The sequence below is a fragment of the Dysidea avara genome, chromosome 12, assembly GCF_963678975.1.
Source record: "Dysidea avara chromosome 12, odDysAvar1.4, whole genome shotgun sequence".
NCBI classification, from domain to species: Eukaryota; Metazoa; Porifera; class Demospongiae; order Dictyoceratida; family Dysideidae; genus Dysidea; species Dysidea avara.
In genome coordinates, this window is record NC_089283.1 from 10,995,716 (window position 1) to 11,008,651 (window position 12,936).

At 38.5% G+C, this 12,936-nt stretch overlaps 1 protein-coding gene across 4 annotated transcripts in view; it reads left to right on the forward strand.

Moving 5' to 3' along the window:
- Positions 1-832: 832 nt before the first annotated feature.
- LOC136241610 (uncharacterized) overlaps positions 833-12,936 on the forward strand; it is a 127,832-nt gene continuing 115,728 nt past the window's right edge. For 2 of the 4 annotated variants that reach the window (XM_066032847.1, XM_066032849.1), the window contains exons 1-2: positions 842-1,142; positions 1,193-1,262. In XM_066032847.1, coding sequence (XP_065888919.1) covers positions 1,042-1,142; positions 1,193-1,262 — 171 coding nt within the window. In that variant the 5' untranslated portion in view covers positions 842-1,041. Of the gene's footprint in view, positions 1,143-1,192; positions 1,263-12,936 lie in introns of all 4 variants that reach the window. The other 2 variants (XR_010694359.1, XM_066032848.1) reach the window with 2 other exon arrangements.

Sequence of the window (12,936 nt, forward strand, 5' to 3'; positions counted from 1 at the left end):
TGTTTGTTTTTTTTTTTACCTTCCTTTACGTTTTGCTTGTGTAGTGTTGCAAAATTAATGTTAGCTATTGTGTTGTACTATTATAGCAATGAGCATGCACGTTATCAGTTGGTCACTAATATACTGGGCTTTAAATTGTGTTGTATATAGAAGGTACTAGCTCTGTTGAATATGTAGTGTAGACAAGCTGGCATGAAGGGTGCATGTGGGTTGTATGAAACCGGAGTTGTGCTTGCTAGTCACATGACATCATGGTCTTGCGTCTATCAGTTACCGGCACTGCCAGGCATTAACTAGCTCATACCAGTCCCACCACCACATGGTCTGACAGAGTAAACATGTATACATATTAATGACTACCACCCAGCAATGGCTGGAAAGGAAGAACAATAGTTTCCGATTGCCAGAGGGTAAGTGACTAACTCATAAATCAACCTATAATCCAACTGATGGCAAGGCTAGGCCACTGACGCGAGAGTGCCCATATCCAGATTGCTTCCAGTACTCATCTAAATCGCTGCTTGAATGTTTCTGACTACGGTGGGTGCAGGCGGTTGGCTTCCATCGGACCCCCCGCCAGTCTGGTCAGTCTTGAAAGTCGGCAGTGCGCGAGCGACCGTTACTATAGGAACTTTCACACCGAGATACTTCTCGTGCTGTACGTTGACAATGACTAGCTAGTTATCTAATTAGTGTTCTATTGAATAGGGAACTTTTTTTGTAGAGTTGTGAGTGCCGGATATGAGACACGCTCTTTACGTCATGCGAGACACGGATATGTTTGTGCGCGAGTCTCCGTTTCCAATCCCTGTTGGTATACTGTATCTATGGTGCCAGCATAGGAAACCAGGCGCGCGCCTACAGCCGGCTGTGGGCGCGTCTAGTTGAAAATGAAGTTTTGTAAGCGAAAACCGTTGAGAAATTCTTGATCCAGAGTGTGACCTTGAGAAGTCGAAAAGAATAGTGCCAAAATCTTGAGTATATCATGGTGAAATCGTGAGAATTGAGAGACTAGAAGTGAGACTCTCACCTAGGTTAGCGATGAACGAAAGCGATGTTCTGCTACGGTTACTCAAGTGCAAGTCAGAAGTGGAGAAGGCCAAAAGAGATAAAGAAGCATGTCACGTGCAGATAAGGACTTGGTATTTGTGTTTAGCAAGTTCAAACAGCAATAATTACGTGAATCTTGTAGTACGTTAGAGCTGGATACTGTTAATGAGATGATATCAAGTGGATCTAGCAGAGGAAATGCCATTGCTAAGGTAGTTCTGTAATAGTATGATTGCTGGTCTTATGGCCACTCCAAATAAATTCTCTGTTTCTTTTTTGATTGTATTTTTTATTATTACTGGGCAGGCAGTGTTTACTGATTATATATACCCAGGGATGGAAAATTACAAAGGGGGGGAGAGATTTACAAGGGGGAACATATGTACAATTAGCTATTTACAAATGATTGGTTAGTTACAAATGTCGATAATGAGTTCCAATCAATGATAGCTCTTGGGAAGTAGCTATTTCAATGTGCTGTGGTGTTTGTGCTTGGATAGTTAAAATGAAGTGGATGGTGGTGGCGAGTGTCTAGTTGTCCTTAGAAAATGTGGTGGTATATTTACTACAATAGCTTTGTATACAATACCATGAAAGAAGGATAATCTAGCAATCTTACATTCGTTCTCTTATAGTGACCCAATTTAGAGATTCTATCATAGTTTCCTGTCGCATTTTTCATGCGGGCGGGCAGGCGGTTATAAGATTGGCAGCTTTTCAAGCCATTGTTTACATGGCACAACCATAAATAGCTGAGGCTTAAGCTTGTACCTTCCTTTTTAAGTTGCAAAAGTAACACAAACATGAATTTGTGCTGACTTATAGCACTGCTGATACGTGAGTCGACATTGTTGGCCTTTACTGAGCCTGTACAGAATGCAAGATGTGGGTCATTCCATGTCATATCAACACGGATTTTAGGGTCACTTCTTGGATTTTGACGAAACTTATTGTATTTGTAGTACCTGTTATGCTTATCGCTCATGCAAGTTTTTAGCTCCACACACCCTATAGTTTCTGATTTATGACCACAAATATTTTGAATATTTCATGAAAAATTGGTCCATCTCTAATTACAAAATCGACCATAACTTCACACTGTAAATATTTTTAAACACAATTTTCACTGATGGAAGACTGTTGATTGACCTTTCCAGTGATCCCTAAATTATGGTTCAAAAGTACTGTATTGTAAACTTTAATCTTTATATTTCAAAAATGCTTCTTGAAATTCTTCAAATTTTCTCATATATAATGATTGGATCATGGTCTATGTTTGATAAAAATTTTGTGGTGGGACCACAATGCAGGGGTTAATCTAGGCGGAGGAGGGGGCACAGGCCCCCTCTGGGTTAGCTATTGCCCCCCCTAGGTTTATACCTGAAGTGGAAAGGTTTAATTGATCCCAAAGTTGTATAATCCAATGGTCAATATTCAATGGCATCACAGTAAAATTTCACCAAAATTTACAACTAAATTTTCAAAATTTTCCTGGGGGAGCATGCCCCCAGACCCCCCTAGAATCCGAAGCGACTTATTTCACCCCCTCTAGGTTTATATTCTGGGTTGAGCCCTGCAATGGGCTCAAGAAATATAATGAAAATTATGTTTTGGTATGTAGTGGAATTTTGTGGCTGTATGGGAGTGTACACTTCCAATAACCACTCACAACAAGGCCATGCCAAGTTTGTCTTTCAGAGTGAAGGTGTCCAAGTACAGTGCAACTTGTATTATTGACCACCTGTATTGAAAGACCACCTAGTTAATTTATACTTTTCTAATTGGATATTAATGTAAAGCACCTAAGCATCAACCCTTTCTAGCAAATCCAAAAATGGTCCATATTAGACAGGTTGACTTTAAATTACAGATCTGACCAACATGTGTCCATAACATGTGTCCATAAGCATATCATGTAAATGTTGTACGATCTCTTCAGTATTTATTAAATCTCACTGTAGTGGACTTAGCCCTAGTTAAGTTACGTATATGGCTGTATAGGTATGCACAACAAAACTCCTCAAAAGAGATATCTGGACACTTTGATAACCAGGATGTCTGTTTATACTCCCACTATAGTGGTGCACATACATTTGGACCAAGCTACTTCTGTGGTTTTTTGTAATTAAGCACTTTATTATAGTCCTAGAAATGTAGGGGTTTTACCCTATACATGCATTACTTGCACCTCAATGTGTGAATTAATTACTAAATTACTTTACATTCATGACCACTTAAGATCAAATCATAAATTCATGCACATACTCACGCAGTAGGTAAACATGTTGACCACGTTTTCATGTGTCTTTAACATTTGCCTGTACTAATCTTCAAAGCGTGAATGCAAAATACTTTGAAAAACCATTTAGTAATTACAGCACTATAATTCACACAGTAGTATAAAGCACGCATTGAGGTACAAACAAGAGTTCATAATGTAAAAAACTTGTGGTACAAGTAATGCATCTACTGTATACAGTGTAACTCTTCTATTACCTGGACCATTGATAAAGTGAGAAATCACAGGCTTGACTTGGGTCCTAATGTACGTACAATGATAAAGTAAGATCATGATCACATATCAATATGACCGGGTATCCTTTTTGAGGAGGTCTGTTGTACCTATGCAGCCATGTACGTAATTGAATAGTGTGGAGTATGGCTATGTATGAGTGCACTATGGTAGGATTTGACTTAATAAAAATATTTCTGATGAGATGGTACAACATTCACGTGTTTATGGTTGCATGGTGATCTCATTTAAAGTCCACTAGGCCATTTTTGGATTTGCTAGAAAGGGTTGATGCTTTGATACTATACAGTACATTAAATATCCAATTGGAGAAGTATAAATTAACTGGTGGTCTTTCAATACAAGTGGTCACTAATACAAGTTGCACTGTGCTTAGACACCTTCACTCTGTAAGACAAACTTGTTGCGAGTGGTTATTGGAGGTGTATACTCCCATACAGCAATAATCGGCTACCAAATTCCACTACGTACCGCAACATACTTCATTATAATTCACTCTTGAGCCCATGGACCTTATCCACAATAATGTCACAGCCATAAAATGACGGCAATAGTTGTGGGACTTTTATAAAATTTGTATGGACAACTATGAGAGAAAAAAATTTTAGCAATCATACCATTTTTACGTGTCTGACGTTGTTGCGGATAAGGTCCATTGTGGTCCCACCACAAAAATTTTATCAAACATAGACCATGACCCAATTACTATTTACGAAAAAATTCAAAGAATTTCAAGCAGCATTTTTGAAAAATATAAAGGATTAAAGTTTACAATAAAGTACATAATTAAGTGGATATCCCAAAATTTAGGGATCACTGGAAAGTAGGGCTGAGCGATACTGCCATTTTAGTATCACGATCGATACTAAAGCCACTATTCACGATACTGAATAGTTCACGATACTTACAAATAAGTCAATCATAGCTGGTGCTACATAGCATATTGCTCAGCATTCCTGCTGGAAGTCCTTATAGGTGATAGCAAACTAGCCACTATCATCCTTGTTTACAGTAACAGCTATTTTAACACATGTTGTTATGGTGTTGACACCTCTCTGCAGGGGAAACCAGATGGATGGACTTTATCATTTCCAACTAGTACTGCATAACAAATGGATTTTTAATGACAGTAATGTACAGGCATGGTATCACGATAGTTAATAACAAAATATTACGATATCGATACTTTCAAAATATCGCGATATATCGCTAAAACGGTAGTATTGCTCAGCCCTACTGGAAAGGTCAATCAACAGTCTTCCATCAGTGAAGATTGTGTTTACACAGTGTGAAGTTACAGTCAATTTTGTAACTAGATATGGACTAATGTTTCATGAAATATTCAAAATAATTGTGATCATAAATCAGAAACTATGGGTGTGTGGAGCTAAAAAATTGTATGAGTGATAAGTACCACAGGTACTACAGGGGGCATAAACACACCAAGTTTCGTCAAAATCCAAGAGGTGACCCTAAATTCCTTGTTGATTTGACATGGAATTAACCATAATGGAAACTATAAAATAATGGAATATTTAAAGCTGACAGTAACCAGATGCAGGTGGTGGACGGGAAACAGGCAATTTATTTGGAGTGGCCTAACTTGTCACCCAAGAGAGAGAACCAAAACAAACAGATGCTGTACAATCAAGACACACAGTAGTGTGTCGTGCAGCCTAAGAAGCCGGCGTGCCACACGGTGAGTATATTAACAGAAAGAAAGAAAATGCAATTTTCACACCTATGTAGCTCTGTGGTCCCTTATCCGATTGGAACCAAACTTGCTACAGAAGTGCCGGCCAGGTAGAGGAGTCTACATTCCAAATTTGAAGAAAATCGCTCCAGCCATTTCTGAGATACGAGCAGCCAAAGTTTGGGGTTTTTCCTCTTTTTATTATTATTCTACTTCTTTTCGCACACTTTGCAAAATCCACCATAAAACATGAATGCGTGCTCCAATTGGGCTGAGATTTGGCACACTTAAAGGGCTCATTAAGGCGAATCTCAGTACCAACTTTGGTAGGAATCTGATGAACATTCATGGAGTTATGACCGATTGTTTGTGTAAAAAAGGTCGAAGGTCTGTCACCCTGTGAAGGAATGAGCTGAAAATTGTTATGTAGATGGAGTAACCATCGTAGGAATGCCTTTGTGTGGTTTGAAAATAATCAAGATAAGGGGCATTGAGATATGACACAAAACCCAACCTGTGTCACAATTACATGATCGATTTTTATAAACAAAAAATTATTAGTTTTCACGCCTACCAGGCAAACCTCTTAGAGCAATGAGCTGAAAATATGTGTGAAGCTGGAATAATTATCTTAGAAAGTCCTTGCAGTTGTACAGAAGAATCGGATTACAAACCACTGAGCTATGATTCGAAAGCCAGCTGCGTGTAGCAAATGCTAAATCGAGATACTCTAATAGAACAGTCACCCTAATAGAGCATTCAGCTACGTTTATAACTTACTCCATTATAGAATTATAGTACATTGCAAGTTATTCTGTAGGGAGTTCAGCTACAAACGGTTAATCTTATAGACAATTCAGCTACTAGCAAGTCACCCTAACGAGTTCAGCTACAAATATGTTGCTGTAGAGATTCAGAACATTACAAGTCGCAATGAAGAGAGTTCAGCTATAAACAAGTTACTCTATAGACTAAGAGAGTTCAGCTACAACATATCATTCTGTAGAGAATTCAGCTACAAACAAGTCACTGTGCAGAGAGTTCAGCTACAAAGAAACTACCCAGTAGAGAGTTCTATATAAACAAGTTAGCTACCCTATAGAGTTCAGCTATAAACAAGTCACTCTGTATAAGTCACCACGTAGAGAGTTCAGCAATCAATAAAAAACCACCCTGTAAAGAGTTCAGCTATACAAACAAGTTATAACTCTATAGAGAGATCAGCTAGAGACAAGAGAGAGCTCAGCTACAAACTTAACAGATCACACAGTAGAGAGTTCAGCTAGAAACAAATCACCATGTAAAGAGATCAGCAAGTCTTCCAGTAGAGAGATCAGCTGGAAGACATTATCTTGTAGAGAGTTCATGTACAAACAAATCACCCTGCAGATAGTTTAGCTACAAACAGATCACCCTGTAGATAGTTCAGGTAGAAACAATTCACCCTGTAGAGAGATCAGCTAGAAAAAGTTATCCTGTAGAGATATCTGATTCAGCTAGAAGAAGTCACCTTGTAGAGAGTTCAGTTACAAAGAAATCACCATGTAGAGAGTTCAGCTGCAAACAAATCACCCTGTAGAGAGTTCAGCTACGAACAGATCTCTCTGTAGAGTGATCAGCTAGAAACAAGTCACCCTGTAGAGAGATCAGCTAGAAGAAGTTACCTTGTAGAGAGTTTGGCTACAAAGAAACCATCATGTAGAGAGTTCAGCTGCAAACAAATCACCCAAGAGAGTTCAGCTATGAAAAGATTACCCTGTAGAGATTTCATCTAGAAACAAGTCATCCTTCAGAGTGATCAGCTAGAAACAAGTCATCCTGTAGAGAGACCAGCTACAAGAAGTCACTTTGTACAGTATGTAGAGAGCTCAGCTACAAAAAACTACCCTGTAGAGAGTTCAGCAGCAAACAAATCACCTGTAGAGAGTTCAGCTAGAAACAAGTCACCCTGTAGAGAGATCAGCTAGAAATAAGTCACCCTGTAGAGAGATCAGCTACAAAGAAACCATCCTGTAGAGAGGTCAGCTACAAACAAGTTACCCTATAGATGGATCAGCTAGAAACAAATCATCTTGTAGAGAGTTCAGTTACAAACAAATCACCCTGTAGAGAGTTCAATTAACCCTATAGAGAGTTTAGCTAGAAACAAGTCACCCTGTAGAGAGATCAGCTAGAAAAAAGAAGTTACCTTGTAGAGAGTTCAGCTACAAAGAAACCACCCTGTGGGAGAGTTCAACTCAAAAAAATCACCCTGTACAGAGACCAGCTATAAGAGGTCACTTTGTATGCAGAGAGTTCAACTACAAAAAAACCACCCTGTGGAGAGTTAAGCTGCAAACAAATCACCCTGTAGAAAGATAAGCTAGAAGAAGTCACCTTGTAGAGAGTTCAGCTGCAAATAAATCACCCGTAGAGAGTTCAGCTAGAAACAAGTCACCCTGTAGAGAGATCAGCTAGAAACAAGTCACCCTGTAGAGAGGTCAGCTACAAAGAAACCACACTGTAGAGAGTTCAGGTACAAACAAGTTACACTATAAAGAGTTCAGCTGCAAAATAAATCACCCTGTAGAAAGTTTAGCTATAGACAGATCACCCTGTAGAGAGTTCAGCTAGAAACAAGTCATCCTGTAGAGAGATCAGTTAGAAGGATCACCTTGTAGAGAGTTCAGCTACGAATTGATCACCCTGTAGAGATTTCACCTAGAAACAATTCACCCTGTAGAGAGAGCAGCTAGAAGAAGTTACCTTGTAGAGAGTTCAGCTACAAAGAAACCATCATGTAGAGAGTTCAGCTGCAAACAAATCACCCTGTAGAGAGTTCAGCTAGAAGAAGTCACCTTGTAGAGAGTTCAGCTGTAAAGAAACCACCATGTAGATAGTTCAGCTATAAAGAAACCACCATGTAGATAGTTCAGCTGCAAACAATTATTAAATCACCCTGTAGAGTGTTCAGCTACAAATAGATCATCCTGTATAGAGATCAACTAGTAACAAGTCACTCTATAGACAGATCAGCTAGAAGAAGTTACCTTGTAGTGAGTTCAAGTACAAGGAACCATGTAGAGTGTTCAGCTGCAAACAAATCACCCTGTAGAGAGTTCAGCTACAAACAGATCACCCTGTAGAGGGTCCAGCTAGAAACAAGTCATCCTGTAGAGAGATCAGCTAGAAGGATCACCTTGTAGGGAGTTCAGCTACAAACAAATCACCCTGCAGATAGTTCAGCTAGCACCCTGTACAGAGATCAGCTAGAAGAAGTTACCTTGTAGAGAGTTCAGCTATAAAGAAACCATCATGTAGAGAGTTCAGCTGCAAACAAATAACCCTCTTGAGAGTTCAGCTACAAACAATTCATCCTGTAGAGAGAGCAGCTAGAAGAAGTTACCTTGTAGAGAGTTTAGCTACAAAGACACCATCATGTAGAGAGTTCAGCTGCAACTAATCATCCTGTAGAGAGTTCAGCTACAAAGAAACCACCATGTAGAGAGTGCAGCTGCAAACAAATCACCCTGTAGAGAGTTCAGCTGCAAACAAATCACCTTGTAGAGATTTCAGCTAGAAACAATAATTATTTACCCTGTAGAGAGATCAGTTTAAAACAAGTCATCCTGTAGAGAGATCAGCTAAAAGAAATAACCTTGTAGAGAGTTCAGCTACAAAGAAACCACCATGTAGAGAGTTCAGCTGTAAACAAATCACCCTGTAGAGAGTTCAGCTAGAAACAGATCATCCTGTAGAGAGTTCAGCTAGAAGCAAATCACCCTGAAAAGAGTTCAACTACAAACAATGATTAAATATTTGTATATTTAACACTGAATGATTATCACAAACTGTAGTTAATAAGGTGATTTCTTACATAACTGAACTGTAGCTGAAACTCTCAGACAAAAGCTATACACACAATTATTACCTTTGTTCCACGATTCCTGGAGTTAAAAAAAAAAACAAGTTAAAAGGAAAGCCAGTTTATGGCCGGCTTTGTGGCTTACAATACAAAAAGAAGTGATATCTAAACCAAAACAGCCAAACTGTAAAAAAAAAAAGAGTATAGCCCCCAAAAAGGCAAGGGTGAATAAAGATGTGAAATCCAAGGTGGCATTGATGAATGAATGCCACCTCGCGTTTTGTGAATTGTGCATAACTATATATATATAAGTTATGCACAATTCACACAACTGTACAGTTTTACTTAAGTTGCGGGAAAGTATCTGCACTTAACAAGTGCTTTCATCCTTCGTTATCTTTTAATATTCATGTTCAACGTGATTTGTCATCATTCAACTTCTGTCGGTTGCCAAAATTTTGAAATTGCTGTTAATAAGTTATCCAATGGTTGCTTCAAGACAAAACATTCCAATACGTTTCATACAGACAATAGTAGCTAATAGATACTAGCTAGTGTATTGCTAGGCTCCCATGCTAGTGTATTAGGCTCCTTGTGCATGGATAATTTACTAGTGTATTAGCTATCTAGTGCATGCTACCAAGACTAGCTAGTATCTATTAGCTACTATTGTCTGTATCAAATGTATTGGAGTGTTTCGTCTTGACCCACTGTAAGAGCTATTTTGTGGCCTTCACCATTCACTTAAACATTGATTGCGGTGGCAGCTCTACCTACAGCAAGAACCTGACTGGCACCCCCTTGATGGCCTTCAAATAACAATCAATTTAAAATCTCTATTAGAAGATTTAACATTAAGTGTATGTTTCATGAAAGTTTGTGTATAATACGTATTTTAGAGTAGTTGATCAGAATCTTGGTGAATGTTGTGACCTTTGTGTAAGTTGGGAGCATCGTGATCCACGATCGTCAGTTTCACCATGATGAGCCTTCATTTCTGCTCTTGATAATTACTGTGACATCTTTTTCAATATTTGATCACCTTAACTTGCTCTATTCTGCAGGGGTTTGATGGTAACAATAGTGTTGGATACTGCAATATTTGAACAACTCCATAGTGAAGATAAGACGTCCAGTCAAATGGCATACTTGCACACTTCAGTAGAGGACCACTCAGATGCACCAGATATCTATCACCAGTTTTAGGTAAATAGCTCACGATCTCTTTGGTTTCACAACTGGTAGACAGCAGATCACTATAGAGCTGTGTTGTTCATCAGGCAAAATTTGATGTCCAAATATCCGAAGGCTAGACAGAACTATGTTGAGTCGCAAAGTGCTCCATGTTGGCGTGGTCTTGCTTAGTAAGAATAACATTGCTGTGATTAAAGTATGTAAAGTAATGATTGAACAGGTGTATCATGCAAAATTTATTTACTTTTATTGCTTTACAGATACACATGCACAATTACAATGATGGTGAGGTACAAAGAATATAAGACAGTATACAATTGAAAGTGATCTGAAGGAGAAATGGCATGCAATAAATCACAAAAGCCTATTAAAACTACTTATTTAACTACAACTTAAACTTACAATAAATACTAATTACAGCTTAAAATTTATAACAATAAATGATAGTTACCCTGGTAAGGGAGCTTAAAATGTCCGGAAATAAATGGCATTATTGTTTATGTATACATGCACTACTATGTCAATGCAATGTATATTCTCTTTACGTCGTTTATGAATGCGACTTAACAATCTTTAGAAGTCAATGACGTGGTAGTATGGTTGATATTAACTTCAATTTTGGATATGGATAATACAATGTACTGTGAAGGCGTAAGTCGTCCACTGAACGTGGTTTGCATGCCCAGTTCACTGCACTACACACACATATACAACACACCTGCTATTTCACAATTTTATTGAAATCACTATACTGTCTGAATAAAAGAACAAGTTAACTCTAGAGCATCTGTTACAGCGATTCTGAAGGATACATCATAGGTCGCCATTTTGAGAACTCATAGAACTGATGTGATGTCATCGTGTTGTTAAACCACATGTGTCTCACTTGAAATGATTCAATTTGCAAATATTATCACATGGTTATTGCATGATTAACCTTGCACAATGGTGTATTGTTGTTGATATGTATGCGTGTAGCAGTATTTGATGTACATAGCTGTTTTGTGAAGGGATTTGAAAATTTACAAATCTTAATACATGTATTTAAATATCTTTCAGCTATTGTGCGATGTTGTCTACAATGATACTGCAGTGCACAAAGCATGGCTACAAGCAATGTATACAAGCAATGTATACTGCATCATTGCAATTGACACACTATGAATCACATTAGGAAAGTTACAGTGGCTTATTAATTGTGACATAGAACTTTCTCGTGTATTACTGCTGGCTAGCAAGGTTTGTATATCTTGTACTACTCAACCAAGTAATGACTAATAGAAAAAGTTCACAAATCTATAGCTGGGTATACAGTTGAGTTTCAATAGCGTGGTACTCTGAACACGACCACACTAAGGCTCAAATGAATAGTGGTTTACTGTATTCGAATATTCGCTCAGCTCTAACGAAATTAGTCGAATAATTGGTGTACGGTTTCCGACGGGTCCGACACTTCGTGAAATCTTGTACGCTCCTGCGGTAGAAATCAGAAATCAAGCCTCTAACCTCCATGTTTCTTTGTAAATTGGAGAAGTTTTTCCGTAAACTACAGGTTACGTGGGCGGATATCAGCAGAAATCAACCTATATCAGCAGAAATCAACCTGGAAATCAGAAATCACGGTAGAAATAAATCTCGTACACTTTTTGGGAAGTGTCGGACCCCTCGACAGTTTCATTGTAATTCCGGCAGTAATTAAGGAGGCCACTACCAAGAAGCCTACAAATAACCACAAACAGCTTTGTGGCTTCGTATGAATAACTTTACTAAGAAAGACCCCTTTCTGAAAGGATTATCGCAGCGATACTGTGATAGAAAGTGTATTGTAACAAAGTAGAAGTACCTGGAGCAGTGGAGTAAGCCACAAATCCGTACGAAGTCTTGCGCTTACGGCGATTCACCGTGGAATTTGTACATCTTCACCAATTAGTAGCTGCCTAATTCTATTACTACTCTTCGCTTTATCACCATAGTACTTTCCTTTCATTAGCACTGTCTTCTGCTTCGTTAATTACTGACAGTTATTCACGTGTCACCATATAAATGATGACGTGCGAATAACCGTTTGTTAATTTTATTATTCGGCTACAAAGCAAACAAATATTAATCCGAATATTCGGCAAATCGTTTGAGCCTTAGACCACACCCATTTGTTTAAATGCGTTTACTTTGGACTATGTGCCATCTTTTTATAGCTTTGTTAGGGTCCGCAACGTGAAAAATGAAGGTCAAAGAAACAAATCCTTGCCTATCGTACTATGTTACCCTTAGTGCCCCATCACTGAAACTACCCTTAAATCGGAAGTGCGTTCTCTTTCTGGAGAGATATACGGATTTTAATATATCACGTGATTGTCTTTTGTTTCTTGTACAGCGAAGAAAGCGTCCGGAGCTCCCAGATTTTGAACGTGATTTCTACTATTGTTAGCCTCCTAGACTATGTTGAGAAATAAGTAAAAGTTTGCTCGAGGTTTCTAGACAGGATGATTTTCTACACGTGAGTCGAGTACTATTTTCACTCGAGTCGACCTACCAGCCAAGAAAAGAGAAGCCAATCCTATCGCACAAGATGGTAATGTAGGGAGATGGTCAAATGTTCTACACAGCAAGTTTGAAAGGAAT